General features: G+C 37.9%; 1 protein-coding gene across 1 annotated transcript in view; it reads left to right on the forward strand.

The window, feature by feature from the left end:
* Positions 1–977: 977 nt before the first annotated feature.
* Positions 978–27,725, forward strand: part of OSBPL6 (oxysterol binding protein like 6) — an 82,925-nt gene continuing 56,177 nt past the window's right edge. The window contains exons 1-3 of the mRNA XM_090281151.1: positions 978–1,094; positions 19,667–19,759; positions 26,177–26,299. Of these exons, the coding sequence (XP_090137277.1) occupies positions 993–1,094; positions 19,667–19,759; positions 26,177–26,299 (318 nt within the window). The 5' untranslated portion in view covers positions 978–992. The remainder of the gene's footprint in view (positions 1,095–19,666; positions 19,760–26,176; positions 26,300–27,725) is intronic.

Consider the following 27,725-nt stretch of genomic DNA (forward strand, 5'->3'; position numbering starts at 1 on the left):
TCTTCTTAGAAGGGAATGAAGTTCACTTTAGTGGTCAGTCTTTTGGGTCACAGATTGGTGCGTAAGCATTTCACTTCACACTAGTATACTTTAAAAAGATTTTTGTTTTTAGCAACGTTTGCCAATTGAACGATGCTTCTCTCAGGCACAAATTTTTAGCCTTAATACTACAATGCAGACTTTCCTTTTATGAATCCAAGTGACAAAAGAAGTGGTCCTTGGCTGTGGATCAGTGGAGCAACTCCAAGCATTATTCCCATGTTGGGGTCTGTCTATCAATCTGTATATGCTTTCAAGCCTGTTGGTTGTTGGCGTGGAGAGAGTCATATGTAGGTGGGCTCTAGTCTTGAGATGCAAATAACTGTGGATATATGTATTCCTGGATTTCTCCTGAAGACTGGATCACATGATACACAAAAGCCTTGAGCCTTTTTGCCTTTTGTGACTGGCCGCCTTGTGCTGGATTTAACCATCACTTACATGACACATATTTGCACACAAATATGGATTGAGCTCTTATTATAATCCATTGGGCGGGGGAAATTAAACCTCATAAGAAGAAACTGATGTACTTTGACATGAGGGGCCAGAACATAGCACTTTAAACTGCTTTAAAACAAAGAATATAAGAGAAGAGTGTGAATTTAGAATACAGTTTTTTCCCATTTTCCTTGTTGACAGGTTTTTGTTACAGATTAATACTTTAAGCCTCTACATTAGAAATCTAGAGGAAGAAATATTTCCTAATGTGTCAGAATTCGTCCTCTCACTAACATTTTTCCTAAATATAATTTTTAATCTTAAAAAAATATTTATAAGAGTTTTGTTTTGTTTTGAGATGTTTTAGACACCTTGAATATTTGCCTTCTCTTTTCTAGTTAAATCTGATTTGTGAAATGGACTGAAGCTGAAAATTCATCTACTTCTTTGTCTGAATTTGAGACACAATTGGGATGATCTTAAGTGCATGCAACTAGACTCCAACTGCAGCTATGAGTTCAGACGAGAAGGGCATATCCCCTGCTCATAAAACGTCCACTCCAACCCATAGAAGTGCCTCCTCTTCAACGTCCTCCCAAAGGGACAGCAGACAGGTAAGAGAAGAGTATAAAGTGCATTTTGTCATTTTATGCAAATACAGTACCATTAGAATATGGTGGGATTGCTCATGAATTCTGAAATTTTGTTGTGAAGACTTTTTTCCCACAGGAAAAATCACAAATTTCTGTAGATCTACCTGGCAATGTCATGAGGATCCTGCTCTTGCTTTTCTGTTATTAAGGGTCCTTTCTTAGAGTATAGAGCACAGAAGCCTGGGAGTATTCTCCTTACTGTCTGCACTTGAGGTGGGAGCCAGCCTCTGGACCTTGAATGCTTTGCTCTCCCTCTCTTCATCGTGGAGGTAGAAAGGGATCTGAACCTGCAAAGGTCTTCTTTCAATAAGTTTCTCACTGATCTGCGAAGCACTAACTTCTGTTTGGTGTTTCATATAATCTAGTAACAAAGTTGGGGATTAGAGTATAAATGAAATGATAGTTTCAGGGGATTAAGGGCAATAAAAACTCAGACAGAGTTTAAAGTCAATAGAGAAAGTGAGTTAATGTTGCTTAATTATTCCATTGAGCCAACTTGGTAAATTATTTTTGTTTACAGAGTTAATTCGTTGCTACTGCAGTCAAGAGTTGTGTGGGAATTAGTTATATGAATTGTCTAAATTGTCAAAATAGTGATTGTTTTGCTGAGTACTTGTCTCAGTACTACCATATACCATTATAATATTATCTGTGATAGGATTATTTTTGTGTAACTAGAATTTCACAGTAAGCAAGTGTTGTTAACTTTTTATAAAAACTTTTCTTTAGGGGGACATTCACATAGTAAACATTTTTGCAAGGTTTTTTTCCCCCCCTGCTTTATGTATTCAAAATATATTGCCTGGTTTTTAGAAGCACAAACATCCATTACTCAGTTGTCCATAGTATAGACCTAAGTCTTGAGACAACCAGTTCCAGGTGTGGATTTATTCTTTTAGATGGTGGGAATGCACTGCTGGGTGTGTTCCTTAGAGAACATTCAGCCTACAAACCCTCCCAGCTCTCCCTCTCCCATTTCTAGCAAGATATTCCAGGGAAATCTGTAAGAATCAGGGATACCTGATGTGTATATCTTTTGTGGATTCTAAGCAGACATTTCTACTATGGGTCTTAGGGAATTTTTGAAATTGTCCTTTGTTATAGAGTTCACCGAGGGCATCAACATTCTGTTCATTAGGAGCAGTTATACTATTAAATAAATGTGTGATTACACAGTTATAATGTGTATAGCATTGCATTTCTAGAATAAAAGAAAGAGTACCATGAATGAAAACAATCATATTATAAATAACTATTGCATGCTGAGAAGAGGCTTTCTAAGTTTGCCATTTTAGTCTACCCTTCACCCGCTCCTCCGTCCTTTCTCATTATGGCTTTTCCGTTTTCCCCTGCCCTGGGTGTTTGATCGGGGAGACGTTTTAAGCAGCATGGCCTTTCTGGCAGCTGAGGGAAGAAAGGGACGGATCCAGCTTACCCTGGAGAATTGTGGCAAACCGAAAAGACTGATGACTGCCGTAGAAACACCTGTCATCACTGTTGATCTGCCTGTTGTGCCTGAGCTCCAGTACTACTAGCATGCAGAGCAGAGACACCGAGACCCTGTTTGCCAGAGGTGGGTGGGAGGTGGAATGCGTGGCTCCTAGCTGGCTTGTGAATGGAACGGTGTAGGATGGGAAGCAGGTAACGTGTTTGTAAATTGATAGTGAATTCTAGAAAACTAGGGAGACAGTGTTCAAATGTTTATTATTGCTTAAAGAAAGCGTTTGCTTTCATTCCTGTCTATCTCAGCAAGTGGAAAGTCTCCCAAATGCCTTCTCCTCTGGTTTCTTCCTGCCTCCTGTTTTGTGTCTTTTCATTTTTCTCAAGGGAAAGAGAAATAAAGAACAATTACAGTTGTGTTTTTTTCTTCCCTATCTCAGTCACTTCCTAGGATCCGTATTAACTTATGGAAATCAGAATTTTGAGTGATCTTGTGATGTGATATGATACAGTGTTTTTATAGGCATCTGTTTCTGTGTAATGACTGTTTTCATAGTGAAGGGACATAGAGGAATTGTGGTAAATTGGTCTTTATTGAATGTTATTATTCTCCTGATTTGACTGACATCTGTGTAGATGGTGTCAAATTGCAAAGTCCACCCCAGTTTCTCTCTTAAATTGATCATATAGGTAAAGGATCTAGCACATAGCTGAGAATACTGTGGTGTTTTACTGTTCATTATTTTTCCTTCCCAAGTTCTATTCTTAGATCACTAATTAATTGATTGGACGTTTTTCCTTAGATGTACCAAAGGCTCCTTAAATGAGTATGTATAAACCAGTTTGCTATCGGGATAGTCATGTTATTGACCCAGGGTCAAAGCCATTCCTTTCTCCTTTGCCTCTCTCGCATTCAATAGATTAGCAAGTTCTATTCATTATTTCCTCCATGATGTCATCATTTCTTTCTATTCCCACTGTTTGCTCTGTAGCCCAGACTCTCATCACCTCAACCCAAGACCCTGCAAAGTTCTCTTGCCTCATCTTCTCCCTGTGGCCTAATAAGATCACATTTTCTTAATATGGTAGATTCATGCTCAGAATCCTTCAAAGACTCTCAGTTACCTGCACAAGTAAGGCCATATTTTCTTACTTGATGTTCAGGAACCACCACAATCTGATCCAGCCTCCGTGCTCCATTTTCCTCCCTACCTGTACAGTCTTGTCTGCTCCTGGTTCCCCAAACAGCCTTATCGCTCACTCTGCCCTTATCTTTTCTGCACGGAATTCCCACCACCCTGCTCTCAATCTGATACCTTAGTGTGCTTCAAGGACCAGCTCAGGCGACACTTTCACTGGCCACGCAAACCCACATTGCCCTTTCCCTTCTCTGAACTTTCACAGAAGTTTTTGACAACATGTGACATTTTTTTAAAATAAAGTCCTCACCTGATAATATGTTTATTGATTTGAGAGAGAGAAAAACATCAATGTGAGAAAAACATTGATTGGTTGCCTCCCGTTTACGCCCTGACCAAGGATTGAACTCGCAACATTTCTGGTATATGGGACAATGCTCCAACCAAGTGAACCACTTGGCCAAGACATGTGACATCTTTATACTGTTTTTTAAAAATGTATTGATCTGTTCAACTGTATTTTGAGCTCTTTTATAGACTACACACTCTAATTCTTCAGACACAAGTCTTGCACTTCAAATAATTTAAATATCCTAGAGAATATTTTTAAAGACCTGCAACAATATTAGCCTTGTCTTTTTATTACAAAATTTCCATTACAGATTTATTTGTCTTTCTCCCTTCTTCCTTCCTCACGGATAAATAAAACAAAGAATGTCTGCCAAGTGTGTAGTAGTAACTGACTGTTCTTCCTGTCACTAAATTATGTAGCCCAACAGGTGAAGGAGGGAGAGAAGTTGGGAAATGAGGTTACTCAGTGTTTCTGTGATTTCACTTAGTGTTTCTTCACCTATGAGAAGGTCAAGACTCCATTCAATATTTAACAATTTGGAAAACTTTAGTAAATGTTTCATTTATGTTTGGATTAAATCTGATATGAGATGTTAGGACATCTAACAGAATTGGCTGTGTGTCTGTGTCTGTGTGTGTGATCAGCTATGACTCATAAGCTGCGAGAAATATATGTACTAAAATTTTCAAAAAGGAAATTAAGAAGATGATTAGGCATCTAGGATTTATGCATGAACAAGCACTTCCCATGTGTGTGCCAAGGAAAGCTTGTCCTTTGAGATATTGCATGAAGAGAGAATTTGATTGTCAAGTAAGGTAGAAAAATGCTAAACACAATCTTTTTTTGTGATGTATATTAATAAATTAAAGACACCAGTAACGTTTGTACCTAGAACTTTAACTGAGCACTTCTAGAGTTTAGTATATTGTGGAACATATTTTATTTCCCTGAGGTATGGATGTTAAAAACTCAGATTCTTCTTCCCATTAAGAAATTGGAAGATCTCGGAACACTAGGCCCAGATTCCAAATGACAACACTGGACTGGGCTCAGGAGTAGCTTTCCTTTTAAATGGGACGTTTACTCTCTGATCAGCTGTAGTCCCTACCTCTTCATACTGTATTATCATTTTTTGTAAATATCGATATTTTAAATTTAATTTTAATTATAGTTGACATGCAGGATTATATTAGTTGCAGGTATACAACATAGTGATTCAACATTTATATACCTTACGAAGTGATCACCACAATAAGTCTAGGAACTATCTGTCACTGTACATCTGTCACTGTACATATATGTTACAATATTATTGACTGTATACAATATTATTGACTACAGCCACAACCCCTACCTCTCCTTATTGTATTTCAGTACTTATTTATGTTTCCTGCCTGGCCTCTGAAAACATTTGAATTTGTCAGCTGTGATCTTGGGTATCAAGTCAAGTGACTAAGGGTAATTTCCACTTGGATTTTTTAAAAGGCATTTCAAACTTAGCATGTTTAAAACTGAACTCCTCATTTTCCTCTCAAATCTACTTCTTTCCAATGCTCCCTATCTTAATGAACAGAACTCTATCCTTTCATTTGGTAAGGCCAAAACCTTGCCAGGAGTCATCCTTGACTCCTCTTCTTCTCACACCCCACTTCCAAACCCTCCGTATGAATCCTGTTGGTTCGACCTTAAAGACATACCTGAAATTTGACCACTGCTGACTCCCTTCATCCTGGTCTGAGCCACCACCATTTCTTGCCCGAACTGGTCTCGCTGCTTCTAACTTCACCCCACATATAGGCCATTTTTACAGTGTAGTCAGAGAAATCCTGTCAAAACCTTAGTCAGATCAAGCTGCTTCTCTGCTCCAAGCCTCCAGTGGTTTCCTAGCTCTCTGCAAATTATGTTTGAATTGCTGATTGTTGTCTATAAGGTCATTAATAATGTGGATCCACTTTCCTCTCTGGTCCCATCTACCAGGTTTTGCTTCACTTAATTCTCTCCAGCATTTTCCTCAGATGTGCCAAGTGTGGCCCTATGTCAGGGCTTTTTCATGTTTAGCTCCCTGAGTCTAGCTTGCTTCGTTTCCACGCATCCCCAGGTTTCCTCACACAGTTGACTAATTCTTCAAATTAGTCAAGAGAAGGCTGGGTAGCCTTCTCTTCCCCTCCATGCATATCCTCATCACTCACTATCCACTTAACTTGTTTTATTTGTCTACAGAGCATTAAGCACCGCCTGGCATGTTACATATTTATCTATTTATATTTGTATACCTTTCCTCTATTGCCTATCACTGAAATGCAAGCTCCTTAAAAACAGGGGTTTTATTTTGTTCCCTCATGTATCCTGAGCACCTCATACTATATGGCCCAGAAGAGATGTGAGCCAAATGCATGGGGAGTTGGCACACAGAGGAAGATTGTGAACCAGGTTCCAGAGGCCTTGGGAGCTGTGAAGGAACAATCATGAGGTTGAGAGATAAGGAGAGGAAGCAATATAATCGGAAGTTCTGAGTCTCCTAAGAAGATTGAATTTTGAGAGTATAAGAAGAATGGTCCACTTTCTTTCATCCAAAGAACATATACGCATAACCCATAGACACAGAAAACAGTGTGGTAATGGCCTGAGGGGCCGGGGAGCAAGCGCTGGGTGGAGGTGGGCAAAGGGGGAAAATGGGGACAACTGTAATAACATCAACAATAAAAATAAAGTTAAAACGAAGAAGAAAGATGGTCCAAAGGTGCAGAGGGAAGTAGGACAACACAGACCTTTGGTTTGCTGCTGCCGGTCCTTGTGTGGTGGAATAAATGACTTGAGGCTGATGAAGGAAATGATATCAGTCAAAAGCAGAACATTTTGAGCATTCAACACAGATGTTAAAAATATTGGGGGGAGTGGAAATAACTCTTTATTTGAAACAGATTACTGTTTCCCAGTCTCTCATAGAATTTATTTTGTGATAACGTTATGTAATAGGCTAAGTATATATCAGCTGACTGGATTTTGTTTGTGCGTTTTGATAGTCACCCATTTACTTACATACTTTAAAGACATTTTTTACACTATGCAAGACCTAGACCACCCTGTAGAGAGATAAGTTTCAGTAGATCTGAGATCAGGCCCAAGGATCTGCATTTTTTAAAAACAAGACTCCTATTTGTAGCCATTGATTCTTTTTATTTGTATCGTTATCAAGTCATAAAACAATCAGACACTGTTGCTGTAAGAACTTAATATTTGTAATGCATAATTACCAGGTGATAGTGTCTGTCATTAGAGTGGGTATGTTATAGCCCTCCTGGGTTAAATGTTGTAAATGCTCAAATAAGCCATCTTTTTGTTTAATGAAAAATCAAAGAAAAAAATATGAGACATTCCTTATAATGATTTAAAGTTTGCTGAAGCTCAGAGATCATAAAATAAAGTACTTTTTAAGGAAAAATTACACTATGAATAAGTCATAAGAATCTGCTAGTTAATCTTGTTGGTTTTTATAAAATAAAACCCAATATCATGGTCAATCTTTAACAACTAATAGAATATTTCCATTATATGCATCTACATATGTTTCCTATATATTATCAATAACAATGCATTTCAAAACAACCATGGCCCGTTCAGTTAATGTTCATGATGACATGTGAGGGCTGTCCCGAATAGTGATTCAATGGGACTCATGCAACCATGGGATGGTGTCCTCACCACCCAGTTCTGATATTGGCAGCATCTGACTATCCATGCAGCTTTCATTATATGTGTAGAATATGCCTAAAAAAACAAAAAGTAAAAGTGTTCCTCATCTATATCTATACTTTCTGTATAGGGTTTTCACAACAAGTTTTCTTCTTGGACAAATGGGCTGGTAAAAATATCCCCCAGCATCCATGAACTGAATTGAAATATGTGTGTCTGCTGGAACGTCTGAAACATCTTCAAATAGCTTTGTTAAATGAAATAACCAAAGCTCCAATTTGAAATATAGTGTCTCTGTCTTCTGAATATAAAGACTACTTCCATCTTTGAATTATGAAAAATATAGTAGTGTTACTTCAAAAAAATTTTTTTACTCTTTGGGGAAAATTATCCAAGCATTCTTAATGTAATACCTAACCTCCAATTTAAATAATCTCCAATCTTATCAGTGAGGAGGAACATAACTTGAAATCTACTAGGATTTGAATAGAAAACTCTAAGCATTATGTAGAAGTCAATGGGTCAGGAATTTTCAGGATGATCCTACAACCCAACTTTAAGTTCAAAGAGAAATACTAACCTGATATGAAAATCTGCAGAGTATCCTCACTAGAGTGATGCAGGTGAATAAAGCCCTCAATGCAAGGTGTATTTAAACTCTTGAGTTGCTTCCAATTTAGCCTTTTTGAGATTCTATCCATCCCATAGAAACCTTTAGGACTTAGGGCCAATGTCAATGGGAAAATTATATTTGCTTACAAAAACTCACACTATGACCAACTTGTGATTTAAATGCATTTTGTAAATTGAGTGTTCTGAAAAATCTAAATATTAGGCAAAGTTCATGAATAAATTAATGGACCAACACCACCAACAACTAATATTTCCTGAGTTCTCATTGTGGAGAGCTGGAACTAACAGCACCTTTTTCAGAGAACTGAACTCTGGCATGAAGTGGTAAAATATCTTGGCCACAGCTAATGAGCAGTTAAGACAGAGTTGGCCAACTCACTATTCGTTTGGTTGTAAGTCTTGACAAGCTGAATGTCCAGTACAGCCTCTGGACCCTTCTGAGTAAACTGTAAGGCAGCATTTGTCAGTTATTTTTTAGTTATGTATTGCCTCATTTTTTCCTCTAGGTAATAATAGTGATTTTTCAATCCTCATTGGCCTGGGGAACAATAGCCCAAATGGCATGTAGACCAAAATATTAAGTTATTATCATGAAGTACTTGTATCAAAGATGAATTCTATGTTCTTCATGTTTTTCTGAATTTTCTGTATTTTCAGTACATGTGTTGCCTTTGAAATGAAAGTTGTGTTCATTTGTTTATTGAAAATTCTGATTAGCTTTTTTTAAAAATTGATTTTAGAGAGAAAGGAAGAACAAGAAACATCAATTTGTTGATCCATCTATTTATGCATTCATTGGTTGATTCTTGTATATGTCTTGACCAATATCAAATGTGCAACCTTGGCATATTGGGATAACGCTCTAACCAACTGAGCTACCTGGCCAGGGCCTGATTAGCCTTTTGCCTTAAATGAAATGAGCAGTGCCACAGATTTCTTGCTCTCCCTACGTGACATTTGGAGATGGTTGTCACCATTGCTTGGTATTTATAGTACTATGTTTAGCCTATGTCAAATGTGCTGAAATTGAGACCACTGGAAAGAGATTGGCCACTGGGCTCACGTGCACTCCTTTTCCACAAGTGATTTAGAGCTTATAAGATAGAATCTGTTTGCTGCTTTCCCTGGTGTGTCTGCCAGAACCTTTGGTCCTCTAGACCTTCCTTAGTTTCTCACTGAAGAAGTGATCTCTTATGGACTTGAGCTGGCTAATTTGGGACAGCTTATTTATAGCAGCACATTCATCTGTCAGACCCAAGATTTAATATTGCCTGTTTGTTTCTTAGGCATGACATCCAACAGAGAGCCACAGTATAATCTGTTAGTAAACCCCAGACAGCCTCCACCCTAAGTAGGTCTTTGGGGAAACCTGGGAGTCTGTCATTTACAGATGCTTCCCCAGGAGACAGTTATTCACCCAGGTTTTGAAAGCATCACTCTAACAGAATACATTTTTAAATGTTTCATTAGGACTATAGAACTATCATCCTGAATGACAGTAAGTCTACAAAACTGCTTGATCTGATTTCCTATTTGAACAAATAGAAAATTTTACCCACCCTCTGTCCAGTGTCCACTATAACACTCCTAGGCTGTAAGTAAAGTACTGTTCCAAGTTTAAAGAGAAGCCCTCTGTGTATTGTATACTTTAAAGTGCCAGGCTTCTTGACCTCAAATCCTTCTTCAGAACTGATTTTGTAATAATGATAATAGCAATGTTAGTGAGGTTTCAAGGCAATGGACACTCTCATGCACTACTGCTAAGCATGTTTTGACTCCACCAAAATTTCTGCAGTGAATGTGTCCATATTGCCTTACAGTAAAACTGTACATATTTCAAAGGTCATATTTTGTAAATTTAATGTGTGCGTGTGTGTATAGCCTTAAAACTGTATTTAGAATTTAGTAAATATGATTATATGTCAGCTATTTTAATAATAAAATTGTAACTCCATAAGTATAAGCTTTAAAATTTAATGATCGTGAAGGATATCCTTGGAACAAGTTTTTAAAACCATCTTTGAGGCTCTGAGGCAGGAGCTGGACCACTCTTTGTCCTCTACGCTACCTGTATTTATCTCATGATAATGTAGGCATGTTTGTAGGGGAGTGGGAACTTAGACACTGCATATAAATTACAACAAATACTTATTTACTTTTTCATTCAGCAAATATTTATGAGTACATATTGGTAAATTGTAGATATAATTTACTCAGAGTTTATAAGGGTGGTCAAAACAACCCAACTCTGCCTGAAATATACATACGTAAATGTTAAATAGATATGAGGTTTGTCCAGAAGGTGTCCAGCCACGTAAATATGAAAAATAGAGATATTTATTGAAGAAGACCCAAGATACAAAAACATTGTACATAGAACAATGACACCTCAGTTTCCTTCAAAGCAGGCACCTTGGGACCTCACACAGTTGTCCCAATCACCATCAGCTGCCCTGTTGTATATTCCTGAATCTCCTCAATAGTCTGAAGTCTTTTCCCTTTCAAAGGTGATTTTAGTTTTGGGAAAAGCCAGAAGTCACCAGGTGCCAAATCTGGGCTGTAGGGGGTCTAAGTCACCTGGGTGAGTTGATGTTTCATCAAAAAACTCTGCACAAGGTGTGATGCATAAGAGGGAGTGTTGTAGTGATGAAGCTGCCAATCACCAGTTGCCCATATCGTCAGCCTTCTGAATCATCCAAATAGTGCCCGCAAGCTTAATGCAAAATCTGATGCAGATTCATTGCTCTAATCAGTCATTTTGAATGTGACGGCCGCATAGTACATATACTCACTAAATGGCATCTAATGCCCCCACTGGCTAGTACAGTGAAGTTATCATTGTTCATGCATGTGCATTCCAGTCCACTCTCCTTAACTGCCAGTTTACACGGATGTCACACAAACCGTTCTCATTATATTAACAATGGCTGGATTTTTTCAGGACAGGCCTCATATACCATATAGGATTGTTTGGGGAGGGTTTTTTTGCTAGTATTGTTAGCAAAATTATATGAGTGTTTATCATACTGAAAACCTTTGTCTGTTCTGGGTGATTTTAATAGCCTTGTACAAAATTACAAATTAACTTGACTTCAGTGATCTTTTGGAGTCACACAGAACTGTTCTCTTTCCTTTTAAATTAACTCTATATGTTCTAGAGGCTTTGCTCTCCAAGTGGCTTAATATTTGTTCCCAGTATTTGTCATTCACTTACAATTGCTGTAAAGGAGTCTGATCACAGTTGCTGGGGTTTCCTGTGATTCCATTATATGTTTGTGAGCGTTAAGAGTACAGGTGAGGTGCATGTCACTAGTAAGGTCTGGTTCTTATTCTCAAAGGCAACCATAAGCTTTAAAAAGCTGTTTATTCATATGCCTTTTACCACTTCATAGTCAAGATTACTGTCCACCTCTAAATGGACCACCTGATGGGTTTGAATGGTATTTGTTACAATTCAAGTTTTCCAACAATAGATCAGTTCAATGTGGGCCCTTCACTCTTGGTTCTTAATGATTTGCATGGCTCTGTGCAGGAGGAGTCGAGACTGATTATTACTTCCCCACCACCCGCTTCAGGGATTTCCAGTTGTGCTGTGTGGAAGTTTTTTCAGCAATTATTTCTAAAAAATTCTATTTCCATTCATTTTAGTGGTCCTTTATCTGTAGATTTATTATTAATGCAATTCTGCCATTTTTCAGTGAGGGAAAGATAATTGTTACTGTAGAGAAAGTAGTGGAATTACTACTTCTTCAGTCATGGCCTTCTGGCTTTGGTAATTTAAATATTTTATGCTATTAAAAATATTAATTTCTTGAAGGAAATTATTCAGAAGACAGCAGGCAAGTCTGTGCACATCTTTGCTGCGGGGATTCAGAAGGATGCATTGCCATCCACTGCTGATGCTTTTCCCTGGCGAGGATCTAGGGCATCTGTCTCCACTCACTTCATCAGCTTTCTCAGGACATGCTAATGCTCTGGTCACGAGGCCATGCTGACTGTGGCTACTGGGTTAACTGAGTAACATGATGGCCATGTCGTTACGCGTCCTTCACTTCCAAAAGGCGCCCAGGTGTCATATAACTGCAGAATGTTTGGGCATGTTTCTATGGCAATAAAAACGCACAAGAATCCTGAACATTTATTCTTATAACAGTACAACTGAGGTATTAGCTACCATTTATTGGGTACCTGCTGTGTGCCAGCCCCTGGGCAACACTGTGCCTATACTGGGTGCCAACTCTGTGGTTTGCCGTGTCTTCTAAGGTTGCATTACTGTCTTCATTTTACAAACAGAGAACACTGAGGCTAAGGGTGTTTCATGATTTGCCAAGTCACATGGTAAGTAGCAGCCTGAAGGTTGGTGTGCTTGTATGTATGACTGCAAAACCTGCACTCTTTTCTCTGCACAGAACACTGCATCCCTGAAGTGAAAGCTAACTGGCTTGCTCTTAATTCTTGAAACTTGGAAATGAATCTTGAAGCTGTACTTTACTTAAGAGTGCTATAATCTTTCCTTTTTTCTTTCACTCATTTCTGCCTTTTGACATGTCCAGTTAGTCTTGAGGAAATACCCTTACTTAAGATTGCTGTTAATTTTTACCATTTAACATTAGCTTTAACTGTAGTAGAAGGTAATATTGAAAAGCTTGGGCTCTACAATAAATCTTGATTTACGTTCCAACTCCAACACTTACCAAATCTGTGTCATTAACTTAACCTCACTGTGCCTCTCTCTGCTCAGATATAAAATAAATTTAATCGTCATTGCTCAAAGGCTTTTAAGTGAAGATGGAATGAAATAACCCACATAAAGCATAGAGACAGGGATGTAGAAAGCTACTAAATAAACTGCTACCACCCCCATCATCATCAGTACTATCATATGAAGGTTACTAGTATCACTGAAATAGTGTTGCTATGTTAACATTAGATATAACTAGAAGAGAGACAAGCCTATCAGCTAAAAAACTTGAACATAAAAATAAAACTACCATTCAACCCAGCAATTCCACTTCTGGGCATTTATTCAAAGTAAACAAAACACTAATTCAAGAAGATAAAGCTCCCCTGTGTTCATTGCAGTGTTATTTACTATAGCCAAGACATGGAAGCAGCCTAGGTACCCATTAACAAGTGAATGGATAAAGACAATATGGTACATACAGCACGGGGCAAAAGTAGGTTCACAGTTGTTTGTATGACAAATAATACACTAATTAGTAAATAATAATACAAGAGTAAACTGTGTTTTGCATACTCAAAACTGTAAACCTACCTTTGCCTCACTCTGTATATACAAATAGAATATTATTCAGGAAGTAAAAAATATGAAATCCTGCTATTTGTGACATGTATGGATCTAGAGGGTATTCTGCTAAAGAAAAAAGTCAGAGAAAGACATACTGTATGATTTCACTTATATGTATCATAGAATGTAAAAAACACAATAAATGAACAACAACAATAAAACTAACAGAAACAGACCCGTGGAGACAGAATATAAACAGATAGTTGCCAGAGGAAAGAGAGGCAAGGAATATATGAAAAAGGTGAAGGGGAATAAGAGGGGCAAACTTTTAATTAAAAAAAAAAATAAGTCACAGGGATGTAATGTACATTATAAGAAATATAGTTAATAATATAATAGCTTTGTACAGTGCCAGATGGTTGCTAGACATATTACAGAATCACTATTTTGTACACCTGAAACTAATGTAGTATTGTATGCCAATCATACGTTACTTTAAAAAATACTTCAGAGGTTTCTAAATTATTTTGGATATTTTTAGAAAACATTTTGTATAATTCATGAATATAAAAATAGGTTAGATAAAATAATCAGATGAAAAGTTTCAATGAAGTTAGCTTTCAGAGAGCAGTGTTTCACTTCTCCTTATTACTATGCTAAATTTGTATGAAAAGTGAGTCTGTACAGAAATTTGTAGCCACAGCCTCAAATATTTTCAGCAGTTCCTTTATGTCTTTGAATTAAAGTTAATGACCAGCTCAGCAAACCAAGAGACCTATTCAGCAGATCATGTGGACTCTCAATTTGAGTCATGTTTCTTTCTGCAGGAGTTGCACTTAGCCATTCAGCCATTATTAAATGTCCCATTGTCTGTCTGTTTACCCACAACTTTGATACCGAGTAAACCAAACTGTAGTCGTGTTGGCAGATTTCCACTTGCTGCCCAGGAGATATTAAGATCAGTGAATGCTAGTCAGGAACAAACTTTTACCAAATTGAAGAGCTGCAGTGAAATGTGTTCTGGACTTCTGGTTTTACATTAAATATGGATCAGGTCTATCTAAGAAGAGGGAACAAAGGGCGGGTAAGTATTCCCACCTTCTCTGTGTGTTCAAAGTTTCTTTAAAAACTGAACTGGAACGAAACAAAGTTTATCAGCTGTGACAAATGTATCGCTCTGCGGGGGGGATACAGATATTGGGGGAGGTTAGCATGTGTGGAGTCAGGAGGGATGTGGGAAATCTGTGTACTTTCCCATCAATTTTGCTATGACACTAAAGCTACTCTAAAAAGAGATCTTAAAAAGAAAAGTAAAACATTGGCTTGGAAATTAAGTTGTAATTTTAGTATTTGAGAAGAAACTTGATTTTAAAAGAGTAATTAACTGGTTAGGTAACCCTTTATTTAAACTGCTTATATAATACATATAACACCTTGCAGGTATGTGGCATCTGTTTATAAGTCATTGTGAAAGAATATGAAAATAGCTTGTGAAGAAAAAGTACAAAAAAAATTTAGCACAAATTATCTTGAAGGAAATCTTATGAAAAAGTTAATTTTGTTAAATTTTGTTAAATTTGACATGTTACTCAATGGCCAGTCATAGCTTTAAATCTAATAAACAAGAGCTCTGTGAGTAATTCACTCAATGTTTCCAGTTTAAAAGTTGAGCACTTTAAATATTTTCAAAAGTTTTATCCTGTTGGGGTTGTGATTTTTATAATTCAAAGATGAAGTTAAAGGCTGTTTAATGCCTAATCCTGTGTTAATGATTGCCAAGGGACTCTTCTCTACAGATTAATCAGAAAGCACTGAAAAATTCCATTTAAAATTTTTAAAATATTTATTTATATTTTTAGAGAGAAGGGAAGGGAGGGAGACAGAAAGGGAGAGAACCATCACTCTGGGAGAGAAACATCGATCAGTTGCCTCTAATATGTACCCTGACTGGGAACCGAACCTGCAATCTAGGCATGTGCCCTGACGGAATAGAACTGGCTACCTTTTGCTTTGCGGGACGATGCCCAACCAGCTGAGCCACACCAGTCAGGGCTCCAGAAAATTTTGACTGGCTACAGTGTTCAGCATCTTGTGCTAAGATAGGGTGAGCTGGGGGTAGAAGGGTGGAATACCAAGTGGAAATGAGTTGGTCTCCACCTTCAAGGAACACCTAATCTAATAGATTCCAAGACTAGGTATGGTAAGTTTGAAAATAATCTTCTTTATATCTGCCAGTATTAAAAATATAGCATTCAAATGCTTAGATATTTCATTAAAAGTAGTGAATGGTTGTGTGTGTGTGGTTCTATAACTTTAGAAAATAATACAGTAATTAATAAATAATAATACAAGAATAAACTCTGTTTTGCATACTCACAACTATAAACCTATCTTTGCTACCTTTACCCCACCCTGTATAAGACCAGTCTAGTCTGTATAAGAGCATTGGGCTTCTTCATTATGATTCTGGAGGTTAAATGAAATAGCTTATGTTTGAAGCTAGTTACATTTATAATAATGGGTATCAGCTGGTAGTTTTATAAATCATGCTATAATTCTTTTGGAAAATATGTACATATATTTATGGTAATAAAAATATTCATTTACTTACTATTTTTCAGTAACTGTTTTTATGACTCTCTGTGTTTTAGCAAATCAACAAACTCTGGGTTTGTATTTTTTACTCAGCTTGAATGTGTACTATGTTGAACTCCGTTTGAAATGGTTGAACCTCTTCCTTTGCTTCCATAATATAAACTATATTATAAAATCAGGGAGAGAAGAAACTAATGCTATGTTCTTTGTGACAGGCACAGGGGCATGTAATTTATAGATTCTGTCCTGGTTTGTTTGGTCTCTAATCCTTCTGATCCACAAAATCCTAGCAACATTTTAGGTATCCCCTGGTAACTATAGAAACAAAACTTTTTATCACACTTGAAATATCCACGTCTGTGGCTTGGTTCAGAAATTATGGGATTTAGTTTCCTTCCCCTGGCTAAGTTCCTGAATTAATCCTTTCTTTTCTGCTTACATAGTTGTTGATGTCAAGTTCCTTTCCAAGTTCCGCTTTTCTTACTGTGTGTATTTCTTGGGGGCAGGGGAGGGGATAGGGTGAGGAGGCAATGTGTGTGTATGTTATTGCCCAGCAACCTAGAAGTATAAGGATAAGGTAGGGTCCTTAAAGAGAAACTCAGACCAAAGATATTTCACTGGAAAAATTAAAGTAAAAACAGTAGCCACATAGAACAGCATCAATGCATGTGTTTACAATTTTTGTTCAGCCTTATTTGGCCTTTTGTATAATAAGGCCTCTCTCCAGAATATAAGCATCATAGGAGGAAATCTCTTGTCTGTTTTGTTCCCTGACACTGTAATCAGCACATGGCACAGTATAAATGCCCAACAAGGATTTGTTGATTAGTTGAACCAGCACATGAGAGAATGAATGAATGAAGAACACATTTCATTGGCAGTTTCTGGTCTTCTGTATTTTATTTACTTTACTGAACTTTTTGGTTGATAATCTGTTAAATAATGAGGGAAGAATTGGTACTAAAATGTGTAGTTTCTAAATGATTCTAATTTTTGATATTTAAAAATGCTATATTGGAAACTTTTTTTCCCTGTAGGAATTTGTCTCAAATTATGAAGTTATTTATCTGTTATAGGCAAGGCGAAGGCATTTATATCTCTATGGGAGAGTGAAACCTGTATATCTTTACTGCCCATGGTTCAACTTCCACATTTGAAAAATTCTTTTATGGTTTTGTAGTTTCATAGAATATACATTTAGGGAAGTTTTGCTCAGATGTATTTGAAGAGTATAGGAAGCAAGCTTTGTTTTCCTCTTACAGGTTTGTGTAATAATGTGTCAGGATAGTTTGGGGTTACTAATGAATAGATTTATATTATTTAGCTTCAGGGGGATTGAGTAGTTTTTAAAAAATTTTAATGTTAGTTTTTTAAATAATGCTTTTCCTCAAAAGAAGCATTATGAGAAAGAGAATAATTTACATGCAAGTCAGAATTCTTCCTTTTAATAATTAACACAAAATTTTAATAGTAGTTCTATAAAACAGTGGTTCTCCAATTTTTGGTTTCAGGGACCCTTTACTCTCTTAAAATTATTGAGCTTTGTTTATGTAAGTTATGTTTGTATTTACTCTGTTAGAGATTAAAGTGGATAGAATTTTAAAATATTTATTTAAAATAACAATAGACCATCATATGTTAGCCTAAATAACATTTTTATTTTAAAATATATTCCCAAAGCAAGTTTTATTGAGAAAAATAACGTTGTTTTACATTTTTTGCAACTCTCTCATGTCTGGCTTAGTAGAAAACTGGATTCTTATATCTGCTTTTGTTTAATGTTTCAATATAGCATGTTAATGTAGTCTCTGGAAAACTCCACTGTATACTAGCAAGAGAATGTGAGTAAAAAAGGCAGATATTATCTTGGTGTTATATGAATACAGCTTTCATCTCACAGGCCCCCAAAAGGGCCTTGGATCACCTTCTGAGAATCACTGCTCCAGAGCTAGTGGACTGGGAGGTGAATAGCAGTGGGGTGGGAACTTAGCTTTTTCTTCTTTTTTAAAGATTTTATATTTATTTTGAGAGAGAGTGGAAGGGAGGGAAAAAGAGAAGGAGAGAAACAGCAGTCTGTGGTTGCCTCTCACATACCCACAACCCAGGGCCCAGCCCACAACCCAGGCATATGCCCTGACTGGGGATCGAACCGGTGATCCTTTGATTTGCAGATCAGTGCTCAGTCCACTAAGCCACACCAGCCAGGACTGCTTTTTCTTTTATATATAAAATAATATGATATTTCTATGTTGTATTTGAATATTTTATAATGAGCATTATCCTTTTGTCATTTTTTAAATTTTTATTGATTTTTAGAGAGAGGTAGAGAACACAATGTGAGAGAGAAACATTGCTTAGTTGTCCTGATCAGGAATCAAACCTGTGACCTTTCAGTTTATGAGACGACATTCCAAACAACTGAACCACACTGGCCAGGGCCATATTGTCATTTTTAATCACTGCATGGTATTTGCTTATAAGTTTGTACTGTTCTTACATATAGTAGATATTTTCTACTCTAATAAATAATGCTTTAGTAAATATATCTGCTCTTACATATTTGCATAAGTATCTGATTATTTCCTTTGGGTGAAGACTTAGCTGTGGAATTCCTGGGTCTATGAGGTATCTACTGCTTTCCCAAAAACTTCTAATAAAATTGTAAAATTTCTCTTTAGATAGATCATACCCAATTGATATTTCTGTCCCCTGACCCTAATCCATTCTTGAATCTAATGTTTAAAAAAATCATTATTATTTTGGTTTCCATTACTTTGAACACATCTGAGTTTGAGGTGAACATTTTTTCGAATGTTCTGTGCAAGCTCCTTGTTCATGTATTTTGCCTCTTTTCCTGTTAAGAGTGTTACCTTACTGATCAATGAAGACTCATTATAGTCTTTGTAAAGAACATCTACTATTTATTGTTTTAATGAAATGTTTTTTTTCTCTCTGTGCATTTAAGATTTATCATAAACTATAATTATAATATATAATTATCTCATAAGGATTATAAGACACTCTAGAGACTAAATGGTATTAAGGCTCTGAGCTTTTTGACTTAGAATTTTCTTTTTCTGTAGTGCCATTGGAGAGGTGAGCAAATATTCTTATGTAAGGCTAATTATCTACATAGTAGATGTACCGTTCTCATAAAGTTATAATTTTTAAAAAATTTGTGTGATGTCTGACTCCTTCTCTGAGACTGAAACCAGCATTGCAGGAGCAGTTCAGCTGCAAGTCGATGAGTGGACAACAAAATCCAACCCTGGGCGAGATTTTCCTGCCCGTTGCAGCTGCCTTTGTTCTCCATAGGAACTCGCGTCTTTCACACAGCCCACTGTTTTTATTGTGATCTGTGTGCAGTCACCCCCTTTCACATCCACATGAGAAATGGCTTGTCTAACCCTGAGTTGTCTTTCCATTTATCCAGAGTGTCCACATACTGGAGAGGACTGCTTCCTCTGGCACCGAGCCCTCTGTCAGTCGGCAATTGCTAGAACCGGAGCCAGTCCCCCTCTCTAAGGTCAGTGATGGAATGTGGTGCTTTCTCAGATGGCAAGACGCCTGCCCTGGGCCAGTTGAACTGTAAATAACTCTTTAATACCTGACTCCCCTACGGTAGCTGAGGTGCCCCCTGTAGGGCTGCTCTTGAATTTCCTTCTGTCTGCAGTCTGTAGGATTTCTCTGCCCCCTGGATGAAAGAAAGACATGCAAGTATAGTTTGCTGGTATTTGCAAGGTTACATACAGAAGGCCAGCATCCTCTTTATGAAGAAAAAATAGCAAAAGAAACTATTTTCATTCCCTGTTAAAGAGATAGGAAAATATTTCTGTACCAAACTAATAGGAAAAAAAAATAAACTGAGTCCAGAAATAATAAAAACAACAGCTACCATTCTTGCCCACTCACTGCATACCAGGCACTGTGCTAAGTGCTGAAATATATTATCCCATTTAATATAACCCCATGAACAGCCTTATGCAGTGTAGGTGTTTTATTACATTTTACAAATATGGAAACTGAGGATTCATAACTTGCCCAAAGTCCAGTAAAGGCTGCCAAGGAGCAGAGCAGGGGTCCAGGCTTAGACTTGTTTAAGCTGTACCCACCTGCAGGTAAAATAGTAGCACCCAGCAGGGCTGCTGGACATTCTGAGTTCCAGGCTTATTACATGTGGCCTTCCTTGCAGCGAGCTGAGAACACTGCAGATTATTAAGACTTTTTCTGTCTCATAGAAGCCAGTGTTCCCACCCCTCAGCCTTCTCGTCCTATGACTAGGCAAATGCCTGAGTTCATTTTTGTCTAAAATGCAAAAGTCATTAAAAAAAAAGTCAAGGAGATGTTGTCCTACACAGCCCTACTCCCCGATATTTTCAGTGGGCTGGCTCCTCTAGCAAGAAACTCAGAAAACAGAGTGCCTGGGGATTTTGAAAGCAAATATAAAAATAGCACTTTATTTCCAAAACAGTTGAACTTCCAAGTATGTATAACTGATCCATCCACTTTCCTCGCCCTTTGTTAAACAGAATCCTTGAAGAAAAAAACTCTCTATTACCCCTGTGTTGTGGAATATGTACACTGTACCTCTATGTTTTGAAGCTATTACAAGCTATTAGGTTTTTGGTTTTTTTGTTTTTTTAATCCCAGACAGGAATAGACTGCTAAACTAAGGAAAGGGGAAGTCATTAAATTATAAAAAAATTAAAAATAATCTGATTTTTATTTGAATAGCAAATACATAAGGTCTACTTGGTAAATATAGCTAGTAATCTCTTTGAAACATCTGTTTTTTCATATAGGCAGCTAGAAGAGAGATAATAGAATAAATAAATATAGGGGCAATGCAAAGGGCAGCTAGAATTGATTGTACACCCACCTTGATGAGCCAGGCACTGGATTAGTAATATATTTTCTCACTTGGGCAGCCTGTAACTCAATGAAGTGAGTACTGACAATACCTTCATTTTACTGATAAGGAAACAGAGACTCAGGGTAGTAGTCCGGCATCAACTAGCTGGGACTTGTGTAACAGAGCAGAGGTGAAAGAGACCCTGATAGAGAGATTCAGAGAAAGAAGACTTGGAGAATGATACAGAGAAACAGAAAGGAGAGGTGCTGGTAGTAAAACAACCAATAGGGAGCAATATGCACGCGAGATTTGCTCCAGCCCCTGCCCTTCCTTCCAGCTGATAGCCCAGCTACACCCTCCACTTGCATGCAGTTCCCTGCAGTGGCCACGTGCCTTCCTCCACAGTTGGGTGTCTATTCCTCTGCCAGACCCACCTGAAATGCTCCCTGCTCCCCTCCCTTTGCTCTACCCAGCAAAAACTCCAACTCTTCTTTCAAGTTAGGCTCACAGGAACCCTTTTTCAAATGCCCAATCCACCCTCAGCCCCAGACCACCTGGTGTAGCCTGGGCTGCAGTTAACACATTCATTTCTTTACTTCACATTCTTTCCTAGGTCAGGTTCTCTAGAAGGATATCCTGACACTGAACTGAAGGTGCCTATGATTTGCTGAAGGAGAGCGTTCAGGGGAAAGGAGGTGAAGGGGGAGGTCTGGGCAGGCGTGGTGCTTAGCAAAAGGGCTTTCAGTTGGAGTCCACCCGCAGCCTGATCTGTTGGGAGCTCTGAGGCATGAGTCATACTGCAGAGTTGCCCTCACCCTGAGGAAAGGAGGACTTCTTGTTCCCTCACCCCTTTGTACTCTTCTGTCCTCCAGTCACTGAGAGCCATGGGGGAAGGAGACGCTGAGCTTACTTTCCCAGGCATGAGGTCCCAGCTTGGTGAAAACAGCAGCTCCCCATTAGCCTTATCAGTTCCCAGTGCTCACAGCAGCTGGACCTGGGTCCTCTGGCCTGATACAGGGCCTGGGCAAGGCACCAACAGCATCCACTTCCATTATTCCTCCATGCTGTGGTCCGCTTGGATCTTGCTGTAGGACTAATACTCTTGTGTTTTTGTGTTGACAGATACTGCATCTTTGGGGGCCCTCATGAAATCAGATGGTCCCATTCAATCCATAATATTTCACCACCTCTAGCCCCTTTGAAAGAACATGGGCTTCCTGGGCACTGGTTGGTGGTGGAAGAATATTGGTTGAAGTACACATTGTCCCTTCTCTGAATTTGTTCAGATACTTTAGTACTTTCCCCTCCTAGACTCACCCACCCACCCACACATGCATACACAGAGACTACACCCTGTATTTTTTTCATATGAACAGATTAGGGTTGTTATTAGGTCACTACCTGTATTTAGTTATTATTACTAGATCAAAAGTAGTACTAAAACCTCTGTATAGCAAAAATGTTTACATATCTGACTAGAGTCAAGTACTGACGTGATCACATTAGAGCTTTTGACTCTGTTGCTATTATAAGTAAAACCTATGAAAATGGAAGACTTTTAAGCAGAAAATTAATATCAGTTGAAATTATGAAAAAAACTCTTCAATTTTCAGAGTAATTTTAGCTTCCTTAAGGTAGACCTGGTCTATCTTAGAGATGGGTTGTGCTAAATACAGAGCTGGGATGTTTCATTTCTTACACACCATGTTTGTATCATTATCATCAACATTTATAATTGAAATAGGAAGAATGTTGTTTGTTCTGGCTTTATCTTTGCCTCTTTGTCAATTTGACAGCTTATTGAACTGCAGGAACTATACTAGGATTCTTCTCAATTTCTTTTGCTGAGTTTAGTAATTCTGCATCCCAACAAATGGAAGTACTTGTTCAGAGCTGCATCATTTATAATTAAATACATTTTAACTTTTCACCTTTTCTATCTTATCCCGTTTTGTTTCCTCTTAAGTTAAACTCCCAAAGAAGAAGAAAAAAAGACAAGTTGTTATTACAGTCTGAGTTTAATTAGAAGAAATTTCAAAACACATTTGTACTTAATAAATGTTTCCATTTTCACGGGTAATTCAGAGTATTCATCATACACATGCACACATACATAGGGAATAAATCAAGGATGAACACTTGCCTTAAAACAAGATAAGATCTAGCCAATAATAAAAATGCTATTCTTTTCAAGATACTATCCACGGATGGGGCTACCAAAAATAGAACTGTTATAAGTACAGCTGATACCTCTCTAAGAACAAAGAGCGCACTAACGAATATACTGTAATTACACATTTATGGAGAGTTAGTCTTTTAGTTTCTTGATTATACCAAACTTTTAAAAAGAAGTCCATCATTTTTATGGAATCAATATCCATCATTTTTCTTTTTTTTTTACAGAACAAAATAACTTTCTCTCCTGGGCTGGCTCTTGTTTTATCTGATTAAGTTCTTCCTTCCCCTGCCAACTAAACAGGGCCCAGCAGTGCTACTCAATGGCAAGGCAGACTGCCCCCCAAAAGATTTCCCATTAGCTAGAAAACCACAGGCCCAAAGTGACAGAAATTCTGTCACCACATCCCCCCTCCACCTAGCTACGTTTCTTGAGAGCTCTGGTCTCTTTTAGGAAGGCTAATTTGAAAAGCCATGCGCCAAAAGAGAGACCTCTGTGCGTTCCCAAGCGTCCAGTTTATAACCCAGGAAGGGCAGACTTTGGAGCAGAAATCTAGGAGCCACTGCTGAATCTTTTTGTACTTAAAAAACAAATGCAGAGAGAAACACAAAAATTGAAGACGTCTAGATTCTGCTCTGGGAAGATGGGCACACAAAAAGAGCTGAACCGACTTCCGCAATATCTATAGTAGGCCATCATTTTTAGTTACTGTTTTAGTGAGGTTAGAAAGCCAAAGATGCTGTACTTTGTATAAAACCTACTGTTTTCTTCTACTATTCTAACTATTATTCAGTTATTGATAAACTGTATTCATTTTTTGAATTGCAGTTCACTATCAAAAAATGATAATGCAAAAGCACTCCCATTTGTGTTCTAGAGGATAATGCCACTTACATGTGTATTGTCCAAAAAACATGGTCTACAACCTGAAATTGTCCCATCAGAAACATTTTTTAAATTACTTTATCTAATTAACAGCTTTGAACAGATCTATTGCAGTTTCTGATAGTATTATCTTCAAATACAAAAATCACTTTTGGGGGTTGTTTTCTTATATAAGGAGGAACTTACAGATTCTTTTTTCTCTTTTTTTTTTAAACAAAAACAGTTTTAGTAATGTATAATTTTACAGATCTTTTAAGGGTTCTTCATGTTGCTAAATAAAAACTGACAGGTGTGTTTCTGTGAGGTATGTAGTTCATTCATTGGGCACCTATCAGATGGCAAAGAAGATGAGAAAATGGCCTTGGTCTCAGGTTAGTTTTCCTGGGGATGTGGGGGTATGTCCATGTGCTATAGGGTCGGGCTTAGATAGGATGGAAGTATGATGCTGGCTTTAGAAGGCTTTTCAGAAGCCAGAAGTGTCTCAGAGCCTTCATGAAGCAATGTTCAGGCATATCTTCTGGAAATAATTTTCTGTGAAAATTCTATCCCATTTACACATATTCAAACTTGAACATAGATTTGATGTGGCCATATAACAGGTAGTTTCTGGGATGATAAGAGAAGAAAGGGAAAAGAAGTGTGAATGATAAATACGCAGCCCTTTCTCTTCTAGTCCTCATGGCCGATATTAGTAACTGATTGTGGCACCTTTGACTCTGGGCCTTGTCAGAGCCTCACAGTCTGTTAGTGGGTCTGGGCAGCCACTACCCAGACATTTGGGCCAACAAGTCCGTGTGCCCTGGATTGGAACCCCATTGGTTATTCCTGTTGAAGCCTTTGTTCTGTGATTTATGGATGATTTCTGATAGAACATATATTTTCAAAGGCATCTTCCCAAGTCAGTTGGGAACGGGGCATTGTGCAGAGGGTCCTGACCTGATATCCGGAGCTGCATCCACCTTTGTGAAGCTGAGGCAGTGGAGCAGGTTATGCTGAGACTCTGCTTCCCTGCACTGTGGGCAGGACTGTAATAGCAGTAGTGCATGGGATGTGAAGACAACCCAAAAAGTGATTTTATACATGGCCTCTAAATTATACCACATTTGGATTTGTTGATGATAGCCATTCGGACAGGTGTGAGGTGCTATCTCATTGTTGGTGAGGATGTGGGAACTCTCGTGCACTGTCGTTGGAAATGCAGATTGGTGCCACCAGATCTTACAGGCTTTCACAAAGCACTAGAAACTTGGACTTTTATTAAAGTCTGAAATCTTCTGATTTTTCAATGTTGACAGCTCATTTAAAAAATTCTAAACGCCACAGATGAACAAAACATGTCTTATGGAAGAGGAAACCATGATTTAGTCCATTGTCTTAACAGAGGAGGATGGTAGTGTGAACTCCAGCATCTCAGATATCTGGCCTTGCAGCCTGGTGCTTTTTCCAATGGCTCCCATGGTGTGTGTGTGTGTCTCAGGAGGAGTGTCTTTGAAAGTGTGGACTGCTTGGGGTGTGTTTGGCCAGCCGGAGGTTTTATGTGCACTCTGAAATGCACACGACCTTGCTGGAAAGAAACAAATCCCCACAGCGCTGCTCTTCAGCGTAATAGGTTATGAGGCACTTGGACCACTGCAGCCTTTCCATTCCTACACAGAAAGCGAGGTCCACACACTGATTGAACGTTTGCCATCAAAGCAGTCTTATTTCAGCCTTTAAAGTGCCTCTGTGCCCACAGATGAACTGTCTGAAAAAATGCATTTTAGACCTTCTGAGTACGGGCAATTGAAATTTCATTCTACCCCAACTTCCAACTCCATCTCATGTCTGATGGACCCACAGACTCCCAGGTCTACCTGGAAGTTTTAACTTCAGTTATGTACTTAGCTGAGTCTGTTAGAATTTGCTTCAGAATGTTGTTCATACTTCTGGTGGGTTTAGTGCTTCTTCAAAAGCAACTTCTACTTAAGAATCTGTTTTAAGTATGTCATCAAGCACCGAGAGAGTGATTTGTTTTTCTTCTTTTTTCTCAGGAAGCTGACAGTTGGGAAATTATAGAAGGGCTGAAAATTGGCCAAACCAATGTCCAGAGACCAGACAAACATGAAGGCTTTATGCTGAAGAAAAGAAAATGGCCTTTAAAAGGCTGGCACAAGGTAACATTTTCTTCATATTTATCTTCAGATCATCTTTGTAAATAAAGGATCTTATTTGGTGTCATTAGGTGTAAAGCCAAGAGTATGGTTGGTTATATGTGGAAAACTAATGTTCAAGGCCTTATTTTAATCATTTAGGCTGCGTGCAACCTATAATACCTGTCTAAGTCAGATCTATAATTTCTGTATGCAGGAGAAAAATTTATTTTTTAAATATTTTTAAATGAATTATTTTTATATTTAAAATCCAGTTTGTACATATTGTTGTCTACTCTGCTTTCTTTTTAGTTAAATTAATATGACTATGTTCTTATTAAATACTCTGCTAAATATGAAATTTTTAAAAATTCATGCATGTATTCCACTGGATGGATTTACTGAATGAATTATCTACCATTATTGAACCAATTCCCTATCACTGGACATGTAGCATATATCTGACATTTTACTGTCATGGTGTTGTGATGAACATCCATATACATGAATTTCTATTTAATTCATGGAGATAAATTCTTAGAATTATTGTTACCAGTGCAAACTTAAGGTGGAAATTCGCTGATACTGGAAGTGTGGTTATTACTCTATAAACTATATGATCTATTCTTCTCTTCCCTAACCCCCCCATATGGTTTTTCCACCTTCCAGTTTTAATTTAATTTTGCACTTCATTGTGGCAGTGACCCCATAGCAAGAATTCTGTGATGCTGAGGAGGAAGTAGTCCTCCATTTTCAGTATCAGCCCTTTGGTAGACCACCAGCATCTGCTCCGAAATCACCCGGAGAACAGGTTCATTAACTTGCCACGTCTGCCAATGGATTTCATCTCAGGGAAGACAAATTTACTGGCCCAAGTTGCTGAGTGGTTGGTGGCTGCCCATCAGCCCACATCAGGGAGGTTATGGAATATAACATCCTAGAGGAAATGTACTTTTTGCACTTTAAGGGAAAGACTTAAAAAAATAACCGATGGGAACGTTGCCCAATTCTCTGTCTCTGAAGGTGGAATAAAAACATGTCAAAGAGACTTCCAACTCCTTTTCCTTCTCATTTTCCAGAAACCTTGACAGTCTCCCCTGAACCTCTATTATTATCCCAGCACCAGGAACCTCTCTCCACCCTTGCTCTTCCTTGGATTTTGGCCAGCTGGCCATACCTTCCTAGAATCTTTTTTGCCTTTCATTCTGACCTTACCACTTTGCAATTCCTCGAATCAATAGCCTTGCTAATCTCTTTCCTCATGACTATTCTATAGATTACCCCTACTAAAATTCTTTAATATATAGAAATGGAAAAATAGGAAAAAAAGTCAAAGAAACACATTTGATTTGAATTTTAAACTTTTGTTTAGCCCTCTCAGTACATGTTTCAGCAAATCTGGCTGTGGTTCAGCAGCAACTCTTTCTGGACCATGCCTTAGAACACTTTG

The sequence above is a fragment of the Furipterus horrens genome, unplaced genomic scaffold (assembly GCF_987537825.1).
Source record: "Furipterus horrens unplaced genomic scaffold, mFurHor1.1.pri manual_scaffold_1, whole genome shotgun sequence".
NCBI classification, from domain to species: domain Eukaryota; kingdom Metazoa; phylum Chordata; class Mammalia; order Chiroptera; family Furipteridae; genus Furipterus; species Furipterus horrens.